Source organism: Thamnophis elegans, chromosome 4, assembly GCF_009769535.1.
Source record: "Thamnophis elegans isolate rThaEle1 chromosome 4, rThaEle1.pri, whole genome shotgun sequence".
Taxonomy (NCBI): domain Eukaryota; kingdom Metazoa; phylum Chordata; class Lepidosauria; order Squamata; family Colubridae; genus Thamnophis; species Thamnophis elegans.
The window spans coordinates 71,714,097-71,735,416 of NC_045544.1; the positions used below are offsets into that span (position 1 = coordinate 71,714,097).

The 21,320-nt window shown below is 36.6% G+C and overlaps 2 protein-coding genes across 2 annotated transcripts; one reads left to right on the plus strand and one right to left on the minus strand.

Moving 5' to 3' along the window:
• The first annotated feature begins 213 nt into the window (after positions 1 to 213).
• On the plus strand, positions 214 to 9,470 carry LOC116508406 (cytochrome c oxidase assembly protein COX20, mitochondrial). The gene is made up of 4 exons (XM_032217012.1): positions 214 to 514; positions 3,125 to 3,236; positions 3,844 to 3,907; positions 4,617 to 9,470. Exons 1-4 carry the CDS (start codon positions 479 to 481, stop codon positions 4,753 to 4,755), a joined length of 351 nt encoding a protein of 116 aa, XP_032072903.1. The 5' UTR covers positions 214 to 478; the 3' UTR covers positions 4,756 to 9,470.
• HNRNPU (heterogeneous nuclear ribonucleoprotein U) lies at positions 8,760 to 20,818 on the minus strand. The gene is made up of 14 exons (XM_032217011.1): positions 19,971 to 20,818; positions 19,250 to 19,361; positions 19,091 to 19,164; positions 16,576 to 16,715; positions 15,789 to 15,888; positions 14,781 to 14,893; positions 13,963 to 14,226; positions 13,656 to 13,775; positions 12,998 to 13,126; positions 12,526 to 12,694; positions 11,824 to 12,069; positions 11,120 to 11,322; positions 10,254 to 10,325; positions 8,760 to 9,838 (listed from the first exon to the last, which is right to left on the minus strand). Exons 1-14 carry the CDS (start codon positions 20,656 to 20,658, stop codon positions 9,785 to 9,787), a joined length of 2,484 nt encoding a protein of 827 aa, XP_032072902.1. The 5' UTR covers positions 20,659 to 20,818; the 3' UTR covers positions 8,760 to 9,784.
• Positions 20,819 to 21,320: the final 502 nt, after the last annotated feature.

The window sequence follows — 21,320 nt, forward strand, 5'->3', positions numbered from 1 at the left end:
CGTCTCTAGTCATTCTATTACACTACTGTACACAACGGGGGCCTTCTAGGTGTTTTTAATTAAAGAAAAACATGTATATAAAAAAGATGTCAGTTCCACCTTGAGCGCTCAGAGAGGGGAAAGCTAAACAGTGGCCTGTGAGAAGGAGCGCGCGCGCGCGCGCGCCCGTGCATACAGACGACGCGCGCGCGCTGCTCCGTGACCCATCTCACTGAACAAAGGATTCCCGTTCGCAATCTCTAGACCTAAAATGGCGTCAGTTCAATCTCCCAGCACCATAGAGATAAAGGAGAGACCGAGTTAAAGGGGGGCGGAGGGCGGGAAGGTGCACGGGAAAGGCGAGTGGGTAGAGTGGCTGGTTTGGGGTTTTTTTTGTTTTTTTTTAGCATAAGGCCTCTCTGCCTATCGCGGCATTCTGACTCGCTGGTCGTAGTTCTGAGCCCGGACTGCCGGAAAAAGCCTCAGCGCTTGTCTGATCATGGCGACGGAGGAAGAGACTAAGATTTCTAAGAAGGTAATGGAGGTGAAATCTTCTTTAAAGAAAATTGCTTCTTCGCCGAATTGCTTCAAACCCCGAAGGGCTCGGTTGGTCGTACCGTCTTTTCAACCATGAATAGCCACTTTCTCAAGCAGTCCAGGCTAGGCGACTTTTCTTCTCCCCGTCCAGAGATACACAGTAGTTCTGAACACGAAGGTTTCGGTGACCTCTCGTCTCCTTTTGACAGCTAAATGTGGGATTTAATTTTAATCTGTCAAATCTCCTTAAAACAACAGGCTGCTTTTTTTCCTTCTACGTTGGGCTGGTGACAGTTGCTTCTGGAAATGCCATTGCATCCAAGCGACCCTATTTCAAAATAACAGCCATAATCCCCGCTACTCAGCATTATTTTAAAAGGAGTTTGGCTACCACTAGGAAAGAGCAAAATGAAAGAATGATGGTTAATCTTAACTGAATTACTTGTATTTGTTGATACAGACATACAAAGTGTAGTAGTAAAAATATCTTGGGGATATGATCCCAATTATTGTTCTGATGTTTTAAAGAAATATCCAAATGTACCTGATATTTTTCCAAAGAACCAACAATTGTTATGAAGAGAGTTTTTATAAAATATAATATGTTCAGCATTCTGGTAATTTAAATTCTTAGTGGCTGTTACATGATATCAGACTTTCAAAGGATCTTTACCCTCTTGAGAAAGGATCATCCTTAATACAGCATATGCATATTTTATAATATGTAATTGTGTTTATTTGTACAGTGACAATGTATTACAGGCTATACAGTAGTGCTAAATACAGACAACACACATACTTATCACAACATTCTCTTCAGAGTAAGAAATCTTATGCAAAGTATAGAAAGGGAATGACAAGTGAAGAAATTAAAGTCAGGAGATATGAAAAAATGTAGTTACATCTAATTCATTATAAAAACATAAGTAGTGCCAAGGTGGATTGGATCCTTGGCCAATCTAGTCCAGTAGTCTCTTCTCACAGTTGCCAACTGACAGCAAAGGGAACCCCATTAGTTTCCCAGCTTTCGAAGACAGGTATAGTGTCCATCACGTGTTAATAGCCGTTGATTGTCTGACTTCCATGAATTGGTCAAACCTTTTTTGAAGCCGGGCAAACTGGAAGTCACCATCATATTTCATAGGAACAAATTCCAAAGTTTGATTACATTTGTGATATATGAACACCATTCACTAAATTCATATTTTCTGTCGTGGCAAATAATTGGTTTCTCTGCATCCATATACTATTTCCTATGTGGCCTTTGGTTCTGAAAACTTCTTTTTTTTTTTGCAGATGTTATTAATTCCATAAGACCATGACTTTCTCCATCTTCCCATTCTTCTCAACCCTTTGTTATATTTTTACATGCAGGGATACACACCATATACTTACAATTCAATTCTCATTCATTCTTTTGTACAATCAAACCTCCACAACCTATTTACTTTTATATTCAGCTCATATTCATTGCTGTTTTTGTTTTACTACATACAGTTTTTAAGTAGAAAATTACAGGACTGAACGGGACATTAGTGTTATTCTAGCCCAACTCTCATCCCACCCAAGAAAGGAGTCCTTATTCCATCCCAGACAAATGGTTGTCCAGTATTTTCTTGAAAACCACCAGCAATGGTGAATTGCACTCACAACTCCAAGAGGCAACTGTTCCGTCAACTAATTGTTCTCACTGCCAAGAAGTTTCTCCTTATTTCCAGGTTGGATTTCTCTCTGACTAGCTTCCTGTTATATATATGTTATAAATCTACCCATTCAGCTCTCAGTTCTATATAACAAAATGGGAAAAGCATTATCTTATATACAGCCATTTTTGTTTCTATCAACAAATGTTTATTCCTTAATGCAGATTTCATACTACTTTTTACCAGCATTAGCACATTTTAAAGTTTTCTCCATATTGAGGTAGGAAATTTATGAAAACTGAAATAAGCTTAAAATCTCCTTTCCCAAACCTTAACAAGAATACAATTCAGTTATGAAGCTCTTACTGATCCATTCCTAAAACTGTGAGGTCCGTGATCAGAAACTAATTCAGAATGCAGATGGCTTTATTTAAGTTGTACTAGTAAATTTGATGTTACCAGTAACTTATGACACTGTATCTCAAACCTCCAAATATATTCATTTGAATAATTTATACATTAGAAATATAAATTTGATGTTGATAATAATTATTAATATGACCAAGCATCACCTTCTGCAACTTACCAGGAAAGTAATATTAGAGCTATCCAGCTGATGATCTACTTAATACTATCAGACAATTTGCAAATCAATATAATCAAAGCATATTTCCTATAGCCAAACTAAATTTTAATCTCTGAAATATCTACTACAAGTCACATTTGATGAATGAGTTTTATTTGTTGCTATTGTTGCTTGACTTTACTGTTCAGTTTTTCCTCTTTGTGGCTCAGTAAAGCTTTTGCACCAAATTTCTGTTATGCTTAACTATAATAGAGGTTGATGCCTTTTTTGAAATTGGATCTTAAATTATTATTCAGCGAAATTGTTTTTGTTCATTTTAAAATTACATTTGGTGAGCCCCAAGTATATCTTAACTATAATGCATTTAATTTCTTTTCAGTCCTTTCTGCAGGAAATGCTGGAAATCCATAAAATTCCTTGTGCTCGACAATCATTTCTTTATGGAATATTGGGTGGTCTAGGTGTAGGGCTTGGACACTTTTTGGCAACTAGTAAGTAAAAAATAAAGACCTGTTAACATATAAATTATATGTGATTGTGTGTAAAGTTTTTTATTTTTTTATTTTCCCATCATACTTTCTCAGATTACTATTTGCCACCAATGCACCATTTTAATAAACACAATTGACACATCTTTCATAGTAGTACTTGTTTCTGTCACTGCATTCCTTCCTAGAAAAAGTGCATATTATCAACAATCCCTAAGCTTTGAATATTAGTGGTAAACTTTAAAGTTCTAAATGTTAATCACTTAAAACTAATAGTAAAAGAATAATTCAGTGATCAACCAGTCTGTTGCAGTCATTAACTAGAAATCTTATTTCAATAGTTTGCACGTTTCTCCTGTTCTTCCTTTATCAATTTAATATACTCTTTCTGCTTTCCAAATAATTGTTCTGCAGTGATGATCTCAGGTTTAATGCAGTTTCAGTAAATTCCATTCAACTAAAACTAAAATAAGTATTCCAACAATGGTCTAGTCTATTGTTATGTTAAAACTTCAGAAGTAACTATTTTGGATTATGTTTTACTGTTATTTCCTATATTTTTGTTGTTGCTACCTTATTATACACGTTCAATATGTTTTCTCATCATCAGGCAAAGTGAGACGATCCTATAACTTGGGAGTAGGAGGTTTCTTTGTGACAACATTAGGATGTTGGTGAGTATAATTCAAAAATTATGATAAGCTTACTGTTTTAAAATTGATCACGCAAATGGTTTTTCTACACTTTTATTAATAATCACACGGTACTTATTTGTAGTAAGATTTCCTTATTACCTTAAGAATTGTACTTTCCATGCATCTGTCCGAATTTATACCAGTTGATCTCATTGGCAACAATGACCAAATTTTCTTCCATAATTTCCATATAGAACTTGGTTGATTTCATAATTGGCATCAAATTGATTCCAAAATTGTTTGAGCCACTCAGTTGTTTTTTGATTGGCAACCTTGCAATTTTTTAAGACTAGGTAACCAAAAAGCTTTTAAAATTTCCAACTATTGTTCTTTAAAAAAGGCTATTGCAATGAAAAAAAGAATAGGCAGGTCTGCTGTTTTTTTGCGTAGGCATAATGGGGAAGGCGTTTGAAATAGCTTCCATGACAAGTACTGGTGGAAGTCTGATGTTTTTGACTGACACAGAAAACAGAAATATATAAATATGAGTGGCAATAAAATGTTTTTTCCATAGAGAAAAATGTTATATAGCATGTGTTCTTCTTTAATGTGTGCCAGTCTGACTGTTGGATTTATATTCTGTGATAATCATGCTTTTTTCTTATTCTGTCTAGTTTTAATTGCTATAAAGCAAACAAAATATAAATAATAATGCAAGTGATAAGTGATAATTATGTGCTTTTTAAAGGTTCTATTGTAGATACAACAATGCAAAACTAAGGTTTCAGCAACGCATGGTTCAAGAAGCGATAAAAAACAAGATACTTTTTGAAGGCACTCCATTTGACCCCACAAAGAGAGAAACAAATCAGGAAAAAAGCCATTAGTTTTAGCAATGCCATTAAAATAATTTATACTGATTATGTGTATTTACCGCACCTTACTGTAATTTGATAAAACATTTCTTGTATTGTAAAATTCAGTTTTTTATTCTCATTTTATCACTGCTTTGTATGTAAATATGCTGCTTTGAGAGCAACTTTCTAAAGTAGCACATTCTAGCAATGTTTTTTCTGATAAATTAAAAATATAGCAACAGCACATTGAAAGCTTTATCCATTGGACAAAATAGCCAAAACTAAAGGACAATAGTGGTTAGTTACTTTGATCTTAATGAAGTATAGCAGTCATTTAAAAATCTCTCCGCTACTGCCTCTGAGCACAATTTTCCTGCTGTTCTCAGTACTATATTAATAGGAAATGGAATAGCAGTTTGCCTAAACTCATGCTACAAAGAACAAATATATTTTGAATGCTATGCTAAAAAATTTTGATTACTGGATTCTAATGTTAGCTATACCTTTGTTCTGTAGATTTCAATCTTTCTAAATTGCCATACTGTATTTCATTTTCCCCTTTTCAGAATTTTTCAACTGTAAAGGTGCAGTGCCTGTGGCCTTTAGTTTCTTAGAATTGTCACTTGATTTATATATAGTAAGGCACATGGTTTTTTTTTTTAAATTTAAAACATTTACACTGATGAGAACCAGATGATGTAACTAGATGACCTTGCGCCAGTCATTCCTTCAGACATAATTTGTGCAGGCTTTGCATTAAGCTAGTGTCCACATGTATGTATGACATATTATCTACCTATCGCTTTTTTAAAATTGGCATTGTTATAAAGGAGCCAAATAGTTGAAAAAACATTTTACCCAAATATACTATGTAATATATTGTTACTAATCTCTTAATGACCCACTGATCTTGTAAAATATCTTATTGCTAAAAAAGCGGATGATTGTTTCCTTAATTTTAATTGGGAAAAAGTATACCTTGTAAAAAAACTCTGTATGTTCATTAATTGCATATTGATATACAAAGTATTTGTAAAGAACGCAGTATAGTAATAAATGTAGGCTTTTAATGTGGTACCTTTTTCCAATGAAGTCTGTGCAAGTGCACTGAGAAATCATGTTGTAAATATCTAGAAGCTGCTGAATTTCTTTGCCCAAATCATAAAGTTGCAACCACAAATTTTACGCATCCCAAATTCTGTAGATTAAATCTTCTAAATCTAAATGAGGCCATTGGTGCTCTGAGTTTGTTTTCTTGCAGACCTTTAATTACTCAAACTAGGTAACATCACTGAGGTCATGAAACCTCAGTGAAACAAGCAAACTCAGAGAATACTAAGGACCCCTCATTTCAACTGTGAGCTACAAATATTTTCATTTATTGGTAAATCTTAAAACCTACTTAGGCTCAATTGATTTTCTGGTAGGGATCGTAGACTGTTAGCACCTATAGAAATTGTAAATATAGTAATACTTTTTTTTCTATTCATCTCCATCCCAGTTCTACAGGGCTTATATCCAATTTCAAAATCTGTGCCTGGATATATAGCTATTCAGAGGCTAATAATTGTCTCCTAATATGTAAAGAAACTGGTCATAATTTTTCATATTTTTGGAAATAGTAAAATATTGTTTGAAATACATTGCTTCACCTTTGAATTTTTTTTTTGAAGTTGTCTGAAGTTCAACATCTTATTTTGATTTCTACAATGTCAGCAGCCATTTTAAATCTATCATTTTATGCTTCAATAAGAAAGTGTTCCTAGATTTGTTTAACCAGCCAGCCAACCTTATTTTAATTTTGTATCTCAACTTAAAACATGACTCTAGGCAGCTTACAATGATCAGTGAAAAACAAACTCAGTCCAAATTAAAAGACAAATAATCACTAATAGGTGATTTTATGCAGCAACTTGCATTTCATTCTATTTTCCCAAACCTGGGAAGTACTTTTAACCAAAGTCATGGAGCAAACTTTTTGGCCGAGAATGGGATTTGAACCAGGGACTTCCCAGCCCCAATTGACTAACTAGTACTACAACATGGCAAGAAACACTCCAGGACATTTTGAGGAGCCTGGTCCGTTTTGTTATACTTAAGTTTTTAGAGGAGAAAAAGTAGTTAATTCTATTTTCAGCTGAAGTTGTAAACTGATAGAGCAGTATTTATCTTCTACGTTTTAGTTCATGACCTATTAAGAACTTGGCTGCACAATTGGAGGTAAGCAGCAGTTGAGCAAGCAAAACCATCCCTCCCAAGCTGTGGAAAATTTTTATCTTACACGAAACCAATCCCTGGTGTGAAAAAGGTTGGATATCACTGACCTACAATACACCTGTTACTTATTTTGAAAATGTACATGAGTCTGAACTGTAGCTAACAAAGCAGAAAAGAGTTAACGTGTATAAAAATATGGTAAAATATGTATTTGCACCAAAATTAAAATATGTAACATAATACAGAGGGACTTGCTAGCATCTTGGCCCTGAATCTTGAAAGCAGCAGTGTGGTTTTCAGGTCTTCTGGGAAACAAGAAAATTCGGACCACCTGAAATTCAGCAGGAGCCTTTTCCACAAGGAAGACTTCTTAAAAAAGCTATATTTCCTCCCACAAGGAAATACTGTTTCATAGAAGAGATCTGGAAGATGTGCGCTGCCAGATCTGGTAAAATAGGCAGAAACCACTGGTGACAAGATAGTCCCTCAGTTGTTTTGGCCTTGCACTGTGCAGGGTTTAAAGATGACAACCAGCACTGCATTCAGAAATTTCTTGGAAGCAAGTGGCAGAATGCCTGCATTGCTACTTTCTAGACTACCTGTTTTTTAAAATGTTTTTTAAGTGCATACCCAGTGAATGCATTATAATCATCCAACTAGGAAGCAACTAGGGCGTGAAATAATGTCTTGATCTGGAAATAGGACCAACTGCTGCACAAAGTGGATTTGTGCAAAGATCCACATGTTCATGTTGCCACCTGCTCCTTGAGCCAAAGCCAAGCAAATTGTGAAATTATGTAGTGTACACTTGTAAAATAGCTTACCCCAAACTTACACTTTTCAAAAACTAAAGTAACTCCCCAAATGTTTTCTACTGTCCCAAAGGGTCTTTTTTTAAGAGCAAACACATCCCTTCACAAATAGGTGCTTTCTTTACAGAAAACAAATTTTGATATCATGTCCAAGGGGATCATATCGTACCTTCATGAATGCAGACTGCTCCATAGAGTAGTTTCCTAGTAAATTAAATTTACGAATAATTTGTTCATATTAGTAAATACTGTCAGAATAATATTAAGTTTGAATAGAATGCATGCACTAAGCTCCCAAAAATCCATCCAAAGCATCCCAAAACCTTTCTTAGCCCAAATACAAAGGGGAGAGGAATAGAAGGGAAAGGCACAAAATACAACAAATAAATTAAGGAGAAATGATCCTCAGGCGTGCCTAAAATTTATTAAGGCCGAGTGCATTTTGGGAAACAAATCTTTTTTCAATCAAAATAAATTCTATTACTTTGCTGAAAGCTATTAAAATCTATGGATAACATGTTTCCCAAGAACTAGAAATGCTGAAGATAGTACATGCAAACCGACTGCCAACTTAATGGAATTCACGACAAAATGCACAAAAATGTCCACTTTCATTTTACTCCTGTTAAAGTCACTTGTACCCAACCCCACCCCCCAAAGCAATTCTTCTCTGCAACTAATTTCATCTATATTAAACTGCAGTCACAGTTCTGCAAAATTCTGCTAATGATGTTAGGAGTTTAAGCACTATTAGTGGACATAAGAAAGTCATTATCAGCTTTAGTGTAGTAACTTGCAACACAGGAATTCAAACTGCAAAAATAATGAACAGGCATATTTCCATATTTTCTATTAAAATGACAATTTGTGTAGGGTTCTCTCCCCTATATCATAGGATGTGGAGAGCATACATTTTGAACCTTCTCAGAAATCAGATTACTTTAAACATTGAAGCTAACTGTTTCATTAAAGGGATTTTAGACCAATGTGGTGAGAATCCCAGAGTAAGAGTAAAATGATTTTATTTTATTGCAAACAAACGGCTAAAGTTAATTTCTCCACCCACTTTCTTTAAAGTAAATCAGCAGGCTAAGGAGACACACCCATCTGAAAACTAACATGATTAAAAATTAGATATAAAATGGGTGAATCACAATTTCATTTGTTTACAAAATGGTGGAGTATACTACTACAAGCACACTAAATACACAGTATTTGTGGGGAAAGGGTTACAGACACACAGCTAACTTCATATAGATCCCATTAGACAACTGGATTTACAACAAGTTTGTTTAATAAGAAATGGGCAGAGCCAGCTTTTTCAGAATCAAAATGCAGAACAATGGAAAAAGTTGATGGTGTGTACCTTCACAAGTTGAGCCTCTACAGACAAATGCAACCAGGTTAGATGTGCACTCCACCATCACTATTTAGCTTTAAGGTTTTGCCTCTTCAAAAACATTGCCAAATTTTAAAAAAATACCCCTTTTATTGCCAAAAGACATTTACTTTTTCTTCCTTCTTCCATACCTAAAAACTATGTAGAGAGGATGGAGTGGAAGATGGAGTGTAATGAATGTTATTTACATTGTATTTTGGGGGGGAGGGGAGGGCACAAAAAGCCTGGTTGCTAAATATTCTGTTTTGATGACTCACGACTGTTTCCTAGAAATTGAGGGGAGGGAGAGAAAAAAAATCTTTAATCAGAGGACACCAGATACAAAGCAACATTTTACTTTTGTTGTGGTAAAAAAAAATCACATTTTACAGATAAAATGTAAGAACCCTGAAATACTGACACATTCGCTCATCGTGCACAATGCTGAGGTTCTTTTAAGATTCACTTTAAAACTGCAATTAAAAATGTACAAAAAAAAAAAAAAAAACCAAAACCCACAAAGCTTCTAAAAAAGGAACCTGCAGGCACTTCCTCTTGTGGAATGTTTAAAAAGTTAGCCTACTAAAGAAAACAGTCGATTTCTTGTGAAGGTTTTGAAGAAATATGGATCAGTTCATTTTTATTTGGGAATTCAATAATATCCTTGGTGGTAATGCTGACTCCATGGCTTCTGACCCCAGAATTGCTGAAAAAAACCAAAGAGAGCACAATGTCATGTCAAATTTAAGTTTATGGCTTACTTATGAGACTTAGAAAAAGAATGAATGAGGTATATGCAAACAAAAATTGTTTTATTTAAAATTGAGAAGTATACGAGCTCCCCGTTGAGATTCGTACCCTCACCACCATCCAGACCTTCCGCACAGCCCTCAAGACCTGGCTCTCCCAGCAGGCCTGGGGATAGGTTTCCAATTTACCCGCCCGAGTGCTGACTGTTGAATGCATGTTGTGGTTTACCATTTTATTTTGTTCACTATTGTTTGTCTCTTGGTATTGCACCCCCTCCCCTTGTGATTGTAAGCCGCCCTGAGTCCCCTCAGGGAGAAGGGCGGCCTATAAATCTCAATAAAATGTGGAAAAAAAGTGAAAAATGTACTTACACCCTGCTGCCACTGGTTGTAGCCCTGAGATTGATTTTTGTAGCCACGATTGTTTCCCCTTCCTCTGAAATTCTACAAAGCAAAGAAATGGGTTAATTTGGGTCATTGTTGAACCCTAATCTGTCAATCCAATCAAGTTGTTTTAGTTGAGAAAGTTTTTGTACTCCAGCAAAATTAAAAAATGCTAAAACTTATTACTAAGAACATGTCCCCAATATACCATAGTATATTTGAAAATGTGTTTGCAAACTATTTCTTATCAAGTACAACATTCATGAACCATTTAGAGTGAAACCTAAAAGCTTTGTTCAGGTTAATAGCTATGATTATACTATGCAATATTGCACTAAATATATTTGGAATCTGCCAGAATTCTAGATAAAAATGTACTATTTTATTTTAAAAAACCTGACTCAATCTACAAGTATCAGTTTAGGACCAGATCCATTTAGCTTAATAGCCATTATTGGGGGGAGGAGAGTTAGGGATTGGGAAACCAACTGATTGCACACTTGTATTTAATGTGGCTGGTGCTCAATTGTTATATGGTGGCATTTATGTTATATACGTCATCGTAAATCATTTGCAGTCTTGATTACAACTGCACACAAAATGGCATTACAAATAAATGAGTATCAATATAATTCCTTGATTAGAGATCACCGGAAACAAGTAAAGAATGTAAGGGGAAAAAAACTGATTCAAAGTAAAAGTAACTGAAATGTTATAAATTTTCAAACTTTAGACATACTATATCAGCAACAGGCTTATCAGAGCAACATACTTCTTTTAATTATATCTAAATTGATTACGGAAAGCAAATTATTCAAGAAAATAAGACCATCCTCTTGGCTCTAACACATTACCTGATTATAGTTCCCTCTGTTGGGCATTCCACCTCTGTTATAATTTCCTCTGTTCGAATAGCCTCCACCGCCACCTCCTCCTCTTACTGGGAAGACAGGACCACGAGGATATGGATAGCCTATGGCTCCACCACCGCCACCTCCACCTCCACGCTGGGGCATATTGCCACCTCTCCTGTTATAGCCGCCACGATTTCCAGGGACTGTGGGGGGAAAATGCTACTCATTCGGTGTCTGTGTATTTTTTTAAAAACTATTAACCCAGAAAGGGACACACAAGTAACTACCCTTCATTGTTAACCTCTGTCCAACACCCAGGCTGCTATGAATTTTGCAACTAGAATCCAAACCTCAACTGGCAAACATCTGTAGCACCCCAAATAGAGTTCCTTAAGAATCATTGTAGTGAAAGGAAATGACAAGTCCCAACTTTTTCAGCCACCACCTGTCACTTTCATATTAACCATATTAACACTCTTTACAAACACAAACACTTTACAAAAGGGATACTCAACAGCTGCATAGCAGTCTTTATCCTACTTTACAAATACTGATGCTGACTTGTGTCTGAGCCTGACAAGTTTCTGGAACTAGATATAGGTAGCTGTAAACCCTTCACAACTCTTTTCTATTTTAGGATCAGGCACTTAAGATGATTCCTACAATATATGGAACATATTAGGACAAATTGCACTACTGTCTACCTCCTCCTCTGAAGTTGCCACGCATGTTAAATCCACCACGTCCTCTCTGTCCACCTCTGTTAAACTGGTTTTTACCACTCTTTTTATTACTTTTCTTTGAACCAGTATTCTGTTTTTTTTCTGGAGGAAGGGCCTTCTTGCTTTCTTCTTTGTACTGCTCCAGAAGTTTTTGGGCTTCATCTTTTTGCAACTCTACGTAGATTATTTCATCAAAACATTCTGACACCTCTGGCAGAGTAAAATTTCCTATAAGACAGAGAGCCCTCAATATTCAGTATTTATTTCTGGAAACCATCAGAATAAGCCAAAGTTCCCCTCCTATATAAAAGGAATATGAGACAGGTGATCTTCAACTCAAGATGCTAAGAGCAAGATTCCCGAACACTTGACACATTCTCCCTATAAGGTTGAACTGGGAATACATGTCCACTAAACATGTTCAGCTTCGTTTTCTAGGGCACTTTAATGCCAAGACAGCTTTGTGCATCTGCATGAAGCATATCATGACTGAATAGTGTTAAGGACTGCAGCAGAGGGAACACAATATAGTGTTGTCTTAACAAAGTTACAGAAGTCTTCCAGTTTTTTTTAAAGAGGCATTAATTGTTTAAGGCAAGAAATTTTGAATCTTTATAGATTTTACATTACTCCTTTAAACAGATACTCAACATCCTAGAACACAGTATAGATTATGTTCCATGCCTTTCATTTTGAGCACTGCATGCTCTGGAAGATCTTTTCCCTCCACCTCTGCCTTCTTTTGTGTTCTTTGCTTGTAGTCTTCATCTTTTGGGCAAACAACAACTGCTTTGCGCTGGAAGCCTGCAAACAGGCACATTTTTCTCCTCTGCGCAGCTGCAGACACATTTGTCTGAAAAAAATGCAGTAACTTACTACACGTAGCTGTCATTGTTAGAGCTAAGTTAAATTAGTGTGCTTAGATTTCACCTCCATATGTATAATGCAATGAAGTTTACAAGTAGAAGGAAGTTATGTACTTTAGGCCGAGATTCTAGGGTAATCATTTTCCCCGATTTTAACTGTATTTTGAACACAATTGCTGTAATTTCAACTTTATGCATCAAATATTTATTTCCCACTGAAGTTTAGACTATATGCCCCTTAAACTGCAGCTCAATTGCATTAGTAACATAAAGAAGTCTAGCCCCCATACCTGATCCAGAATAAAGTTCCGTTTCTTACGAGCAGCAATCTCAATAAATTTGCCAAGACACTGAGGTGCTCTTTGAAGCAGTGTGTTAAGTTTTCCAGTGTCAGCCATTTGCCGCTTAAAACCTGCAACCTATAAAAATCAAAGTAGCATATATCATTTCTGATTTTAAGTTTTATTATTCATTTTAAGCTTGATAAATTAAAATGTAAAAAATAAAGCCACTTTATCCTTTCACTAAAGATACCAAATCTTAATAAAAAAACATGCTATCCCAATTTATTTTCAAAGTGTTAATTTGATTAGCCAGTTGCAACCTCTTTCAAATCAGAATCACTAATTATTGCAATGTCAAATAAATATTAAAAAGAACTGTTTCATCTCAACAGCCAGGATAGTTTTAATATATTATCTTTCAATCAAGAATCTGAAACACATTAATAGCCATATTTCCAAATATAAGAATCAGCAATTTAATTCCCAACTCACGTGAATAACTGTCCCTGCTCTTTCCAGTAATGTCACATCCTCAATGAAAAGCACACTACAACTGGTAAGACTAGTCAACCAAATGACCTATAACTCCACTGCCAAATTATTTACAACAATCCAAAGTTTCTATGTAAAAATTGTGCAATAAATTATTACAGTAATATCTTACCATCATTTTGTCCATAATAGTATTTGTTCCAAGGATGTTGTATTTTCCAGGATTATCTGATGAATGTTTGGTGACCCATGTAGTCTTCCCAGCCCCAGGCAAACCAATCATCATGACCACCTAATGAAAATTTAGTAAGGATTTTAATTATAAGGCCTCAAAATAAAACACTTCATTACCTACCCAAATGTTTAATGTGTACTATAAGCCTTCAGCATTGCAGGACCCAGTAGGAAGCATAAAAAACAATCCTTCCTTCTGAAAGCACTAGGTTTTTATATTAGTTCAACAATGGACTATTACTTACTTCACAGTCTTTCTTATGTTCTGGTCCTTTGGGTCCTCTAACTCTATCTTCCAGATTAACATTTTGGATGAATGTATACCCCTCTGGTATGGGAAAATAAGGCTCATCCTTCTGGCCAAAGTTGAATTCGACTGCACAATTATGGCAGAGGACATGTGGGAAAATGGGCCGTTCAGAAAGAACTTCTTTAGGGATCTTGAAAGCAATTCCAAGGTCCTGCCCATTCTTTGAGTAAGAGAATTCCACCTCATCACCATCAAAATTCTGCCATAACAAAAATATTTTATTAACATAATGGCAAATCCTCAGTAGTTTAAGATATCAGAAAGAAACCGTAAATCTAAACAGATTACTAGTTAAGATCTAACAGTAAATTTTAGACTGAAGGTCAAGTAAAGCTATAACAAAACTAGAGAAACATTTGAGTCTGAAAAAACATTGTGATCTATTTAGGAGTGTTTTGGTTAACTTTAGACAATACTAAACTTCCTCCCTGACTATCTGTTTCAAAGCGGTTCAGTGCTATTAAGTAAATTCGCCAAACAGAAGGAATTAAGACATGAGGTTTCAAATGAAATATATTGTTTTAATATTCATCTCCTGAACATCTCAAATAACCTCCAGTTCAGAGGATTTATTTGTGGAATGTAACATGGTACAAGAAAAAATTCGCTGGCTTAAAGGAAAAGGAACTTTCCCAAATTTTCCAGAAAATTTGCATTTCTGTAAGAGTTACCCAGTTAGTTGTTCTAGTTATTAAAAATTACAAACACACAATATGTAACATGTATAATTCTAGTAAGATAATGAAGACTTACAGCAAAACATCCGATCACATCATTTTCATCAAATTTCTCACCAAAATCTTCAATCTCACAATTGCATGTCTTTATCCCTTTTAATGAGTATCCATAAGAAAATTCCTCCTCACCTAATAAATGTGAACAATTGCAGATGAGGCTTTCAGACTAACGGCTTAAGGCGAATAATATATTGGAGAAAAGGAGTTATAGTTTTTTAGCAGGGTGTTAAAATGCCTATACCAATGGAACAAACTCCATTGTTTTTATATCCAATGAGATTCTCTCTAGCATTCTATACTAACCTCTGAAAAATTATTTTTAACAAGCATTCTCCAGTAAACCCATTATCCTAAAGGGAGTCAAGAATGTAAATGAGACAGTACAGCTAAACTTGACAAAAACTAGTGATGTTTCAAAGTGTTGTTTCTTGTAACTTTTGTTGATGTATGAGAAATTCCTTCCAGTATTATCCTACATAGAAGCAGCTACACTTTCTATATTCCATGCAGAAGAACTTCCAAAAGTGAAAATGATTGTTTAAACTTTTTTTGTAACATGTTGATTTTTATAAGTTTTTAATCACTGTATTGTGTGCCTTGGAAGCTTAACACAAACATTTGTTTTTAATTTTTTGTGAATACAAAATCTAGTTTCAGGTACAAATCATATCCATGAATATTTCAACTTTGTAAGTACACCAATACAACTAAAAAATTCAAGACAAAAGTTTTGTATACCCCAGCGTGTATATAAAATATAGCAGATCACATACAAACTGCTTCATTTTCCCTTTACTAAAAGAACCGAATAAAATGTTTAGCTAAGAAAAGAGGGAAGAGGGACCAAAGATGCCTAATTGGCCAACTACCATACGTACACTTAATTACATTTTATTTATAGAACAAATATAACTAATTGCAAACAGGCTATAATTAGCCTTTAAAAAAATAATCCTGAAGTTTGTCCTCTCTCATCTCAGAATGACAGCCTAACTCCACAGAAAAACCTGGAAAAAAATCTTACCAAGCAGCATCCCACTTGTGTTTAGTGACCAGCCAACTCTCACTTCATGTATGTCAATGTCTTTTGTATACAGATGCTTAACAGGGATTTTTTCAGTTACCTATTCCACAGAAAATAATATAATTTAGTTTTGAGAATAAAAACAGCTAGAAAATATATTATACCAGGGCTTTCTCTTCAGAATTTCAGCCAAACACACACAGCTTTCCTCTCTACTTTTCATGGAAATATATATATTTAGAATTACAACCCTCCAGTATGCCCAAATATATAAATATATATATATTTGGGCATACCGGGGGGTTGTAATTCTAAATATATATATATATATATATATATATATATATATATATAGATAGATAGATAGATAGATAGATAGATAGATAGATAGATAGATAGATAGATAGATAGATATGTACGTATATGTTTTTCGCATGGATGTTTTCTTGCCATTTTTGCAAACCTGAACTCAAGACACATATCTTGCGTATTGATAATGCTATTTTGATTACAAAGAAGTCCACATTTTGATTTTAATAAACCATTGATATTTATTTTAATGTTACTCATATACATTCTTCCCAAGAGCCAACAATTCTTTTCTAGCAAGTTTTTTCTTTAAAAGCAAAGGGGGTTATTATACTCTGTATTAATTTATAATTAAGCCTGTTACATATTTATACTTTGAGATACCAACAAAGTATCTTATTTACCTTTACTTGTTGTATTTCAGCAAAAACACTTTCAGCATCAATGAGCATCTAACATCACTATTAATTTCACTTACTTTCATCTCAAAACAGACTTTTCCTTTCGAAACTCCATAGGACGCTCGTCCTCCAGCCCACAGAAAGGCAAAACTTTCCATAGTTAATGAAGAAGCACTAAAACGATCTCTTGAGATTTTAAAGTGTAGGTCACAGTTATCTGTCCCAAAAAAAGGGGGGAGGTGGGATACAGTTGAAATCTGTTGTAATATTCTAACATGAAAATGAACAATGTGTCTGGAGAATCTCAATCATCCAGGTCATGATTGTTCCAAAAGTGCTTTTTTTCAAGAGCCAACTGAACTTTCTGGTTTTGTTTCAAGCAAAATGTTTTCAAAGAAAAACCAGAAAGTCCAGTTCCTTCTTGAAAAAAAGCACCTTTGGGACATGAAAATGAACAGCATCTTTTAAAAATGTAGTTAAAATTATTTTGATTTAAAAACAACTTGCATGTATTTCTTAATTTCCATGGGTGTATTTGTAAATGAATTCAGCCCACCTTTCTATAAAAGCTCCAAAACAAAGCAATAAAATCAATGTATAGGATACTTAAATTGACTTCAGAATTAAAAATTTCTACATGCAGCTTAGGTGTAAAGTGTGCTTGTCATGCAGTTAAACAAATGTGAGCATACGATATATTAGTTGATGATTGGATGACTTGTAAAATTTTCCAAACTCTTTTTAACAACAATTCACAGAAAGTCAACATTCAAGTTGCCCTTGTATCATTTCATACCCTTTATTTACAAAGCTGCTCCCTTTGACCAAGAGCTTTTAATGCTCCATGAATCAGATTTTGAGTTCTGTTGAGCATCCCAGATCAATACTCGGATAACTATGCAAACAATTTCAATTAGGTTGCAATAAGCAAATAATTTGCTGCAGTTACTTATCTAATTTGCTTACTTCGGAGTGTTCACTAACACGTATACAGCATAGGATAGTGGACACAACACTAGTAGCAAAATAAATGCCAAATGTTTGCCCAACTTCCTTTTGGCGTATGCTCCTTTGTATGCTTTGCTATGTCTAATATAGCAGAAAATTAAAACAGTACACAAGATGGTTTTCAAGACAACTTAGGTGTCATATTAAGCAATTTTCAATAGTGCTCTAAAAGTTTTTGAACAAAGGACGCCAAAATAATCAAACTTTCCAAATTGATATTAACCTTCGACTCATATGATAGATACTGGTCATACACAATATCTAAAATATGTTTCTGAGATAAACTTAGAATATTTGATAATTTGGTTTTTAGGTTTTTACATTTTTACACTAATCTGTTCATACAATAGTATGAAATGACAGTATTTTCTTTCCTTGCTTCCAAAAATTTCTATATTATTTTCAACTTGTGAGGTACCTCGAGATTTATAGATGGAGAAAAAATATTGTTCATCAATATCAACTTCTTCCGACAGATACTACCACATTTCATTCAAAGCAGCATAATTTTATATTAAGTATTCAGAATATTTTAGCCTTTAATGCCAAACTTAAAATTTTGGCCCCTTAACAGGACTTAAAGTACACTTATTCAGAACTAAGCCTCCCTGGATCAAGTGACTCTCTTTCCCAAAATCAAGCTCACTGTTCATTCAAAACTACAGTGAACATGCAAGCAATAGGCTTTTATAAAACAGAAGCAATAGCTTTCTTCAATAGCCATGCTCCACATATTAGTTACAGTTCTTTGTCATGGCATGACAAAACTGAAGGAACGTGTAGCAAAGAACAATCTGATTTACTGTAAACTTGATAAGACACATTTTAAAACTGGTTTCTATAAGTTAGCAATACTTCACCAATGCAGGCTTTATGTGCTTCATTCCAGCATTTAATAATACTTTATTACAGCTCTGAAAGTGCTGTATATAAAATTCCACCATTTTTTAATGGAAAATGATATTTTTAAAATTCACCAGTAATTGGTATTTTGCATCATATTGGCTTTGATGGGAATATATAATTTACAATTTCTCTATAACAATAACTTGAATATAAGTAGTTATTATTTTAGTTCAAATGTTGCTATCATAAAAGTATTCGGAATCACTACAGTAAGATTTTCCAAGTAAAGCTCTAAAATATATCCATTTTTAATGTGTATTATAACCAATCCTACAACCATGTACCACTGAATAATTCCTACTAGCTAAAATTTCAGAATGTAGGAGTGATGGAATATATATATTGGAGCTGTGCAGCAACCCAATGTTGAAGGTGAAATGATAATTCAGAGACTAATGGAAACAGTTAATTTTAAAAGGTAGTTAGGCATAGGTACAAAATACACTCAATCTATATCTATGTATGTTGCACCACTTTCTTGGCTTATGATGGCTTTTCATCATAATCAGCCCATTTGTAAACAATCTTGATAACTTACAATAGTAAGGGACATTTGAACAATCAATTCAAATAAAAGCAGAAATTGTACCTCAGGTGAGGGAATAAGCATAAGTAGATCCTCAAAGTCTTACCAAAGAAGTATCTTTTAAGAGACCAGCATACTTTTTATTTACTTACAAGTATCAAGACAAACCACTGTGTCATCAAAGTGTTCATCCTCTTCTTCAACAGGTGGCTGTGGTGATTTGGCCCTGATCAATTAAAAAAGGCACTTGAATTCAACTATCAGAAAACATTTAAGTATTTCATTAAAAAAAATTAAATACCACTTATTACCTGCTATACTTGTTTTCTTCAATATACTCAAAATAGCCTCGTCCATGGTCTTCCCGTGGTCTTTTCACTCCCCTTTTTTTCTCACCCGGTTTTTGTTCAGATTTAGTTTCTCCTTGGAATTTTTGGAGGAAAAAAAAAAGTACGTTAGAAACAATATCGTTGAGTGCAAAGGGACAAAAATCCTGCTCTGGAAAAGATACGCCCTGCAAGCTGACTAAGCAACAACCCATCGCTATACAGACCGCTTTCCGTTTCATTTCCAGAACTAGGCGGCCATTTCGCGGTTTCTGGCATCATTTCCGCTCAGTGAATCTGAAGGCGGCTCTAAAGAGACCTCGTAACCCTCACCCAAAGAAACAAGCCGCCGCGAGAGGCCTACATCGGAAGAAATGGATTTGCCCGCCTCCATCGTACTTCGCGAGGCCTTGGCGCCTCGCAAGCGGATGTGACGCAAAGCGCACAAACACCCCCCCGCACGCGCGTTCCACAGCGCGCCCCAGCGGCTCCTCTGGGCCGCCCTTCCCCCTCTCCCCTTCCTCGTTGCTCTCGCGAAATGGCGCAAGCGCCCCTCCCCCTCCGAAACACGCGGCGCGCGAGGCCTGGAAACCCCCGAAGGACGAGTTGCCGCGGCCGCCGAAAGAAAATAAGATGGCGGCTTTCCCCGACCCCATAAAGAAGCTACCAACCGCCTCCGCCCATCTGGGCTCCGCGAAGTACTCACCCGCAGGGCGAGCGGGCCCTCCGGCCTTTTGCTGCTGCGGCTGCTGAGCGGGCGAAAGCTGCTTGGCGCTGGCCTGGCTCGAGGATGCAGGAGTCGAAGCCGAGGCCTCCGGAGCGGTAGCACCTTTGCCAGACAATTCTTTCCCCACGGCGCCATGGCCGTTGGCGTTCCCGCTGCTGCTAGTGGTGGGCGCACCGCCGCCAGCGGCGGCGGCGGTGGTATCTTCCTCCTCATCTTCCCCCTCCTGAAAGCCTTGGTCGTCGCCGTTCTCGTCGTCTTCTAGATCGTCGGCCGCTTCTTCTTCACCAGCCGCCACCCCTTCGCCGTTTTCTTCGCCCAACTCCATGCCTTCTTCCTCCTCCTCCTCTCCCTGGGAGCCGCCGAACTCCGCCTCCTCATCATCGTCGCAGGCCGCGGCCTGGTCGGGGCCTCCGCCTCCCGAAGCCATCAGCAACTCCTCCTGGTCACCTCCGCCGCCCGGAGCGGCTTCACCCAACTCCTCGATGTTGCCATTGCCGGGCTCGGTGCTGGCTAAGCCCCCTCCGCCGGCCTCCTCTTGGTCGAGCGCGGCTTGGAGCCGTTCCATGAGCTCGGCCTTGAGGCCCTTGTCGGAGAGGCGCCGCTTCTTCAGCTCCTCCTTGAGCTCGGACACCTTCAACTTTTTCACGTTCACCGGCGAGCAGCTCATGGCGGCAGCGGCGACGGCAGGAACTCGATGCGGTCTGGGCGTAGGCGGCTGGCTCGTATGGCTGCGGCAGCTGCAGAAAGAGATCCGCCTGGCGCCAAATCCTTTCACCGAGGCTCGCGAGGCAGGAACGAGGAGCGCGACTCACGGGCTCGAGCACGTAACTCTACGCTCAGCCCGCCCCCGCGGCGCGCCGCCTCTCATAGCCTCGCCCTCTTTGCCACACTGCCTTAGCTTGCTTCTCTGGCGGAGATTCACGGTAAACGCGGGGCGCAGCCAAAAGAAAAAATCTTAAAACTGTTCCATGAATTACGGGACTATGTTCCAGATTACGGAATACTGCGTACTCTCACTGGATGCTGGGCAGTATATCTTCACTAGGAAAACATACCTTATTGAATTAGATATAAAATATTGCTTATGGGTTTTTTTCTAGCAAATTGTAGGTTTTAGGTTATTTTTGGCACAAGTTGCACATTTTACAGGAAAATTATTGTTTATGACTACATTAAAAAGCATCTAGACAGAAAATGGAAATATAATGGGGCCAAGGGTTGCATTGGTTGCCATGTATTGTAGTGACTCAGAAGCTATGCAAGTGCACATACGGAAAAGCAGACTGAATTCAACCTTTGTCTAAGTCATTTTATTAAAAATTGTTCCGT

Excerpts from the sequence above, each read along its gene's own strand:
- LOC116508406 (XM_032217012.1), top strand. The coding sequence starts at position 479 with ATGGCGACGGAGGAAGAGACTAAGATTTCTAAGAAG. Across the intron at positions 3,237-3,843 it reads TGGACACTTTTTGGCAACTA|GCAAAGTGAGACGATCCTAT; the intron begins GTAAGTAAAAAA and ends TCTCATCATCAG. Across the intron at positions 3,908-4,616 it reads GTGACAACATTAGGATGTTG|GTTCTATTGTAGATACAACA; the intron begins GTGAGTATAATT and ends TGCTTTTTAAAG.
- HNRNPU (XM_032217011.1), bottom strand. The coding sequence starts at position 20,658 with ATGAGCTGCTCGCCGGTGAACGTGAAAAAGTTGAAGGTGTCCGAGCTC. Across the intron at positions 16,716-19,090 it reads AGTGGTTTGTCTTGATACTT|ATAACTGTGACCTACACTTT; the intron begins GTAAGTAAATAA and ends TTTTTGGGACAG. Across the intron at positions 14,227-14,780 it reads ATGTGATCGGATGTTTTGCT|AATTTTGATGGTGATGAGGT; the intron begins GTAAGTCTTCAT and ends TTGTTATGGCAG.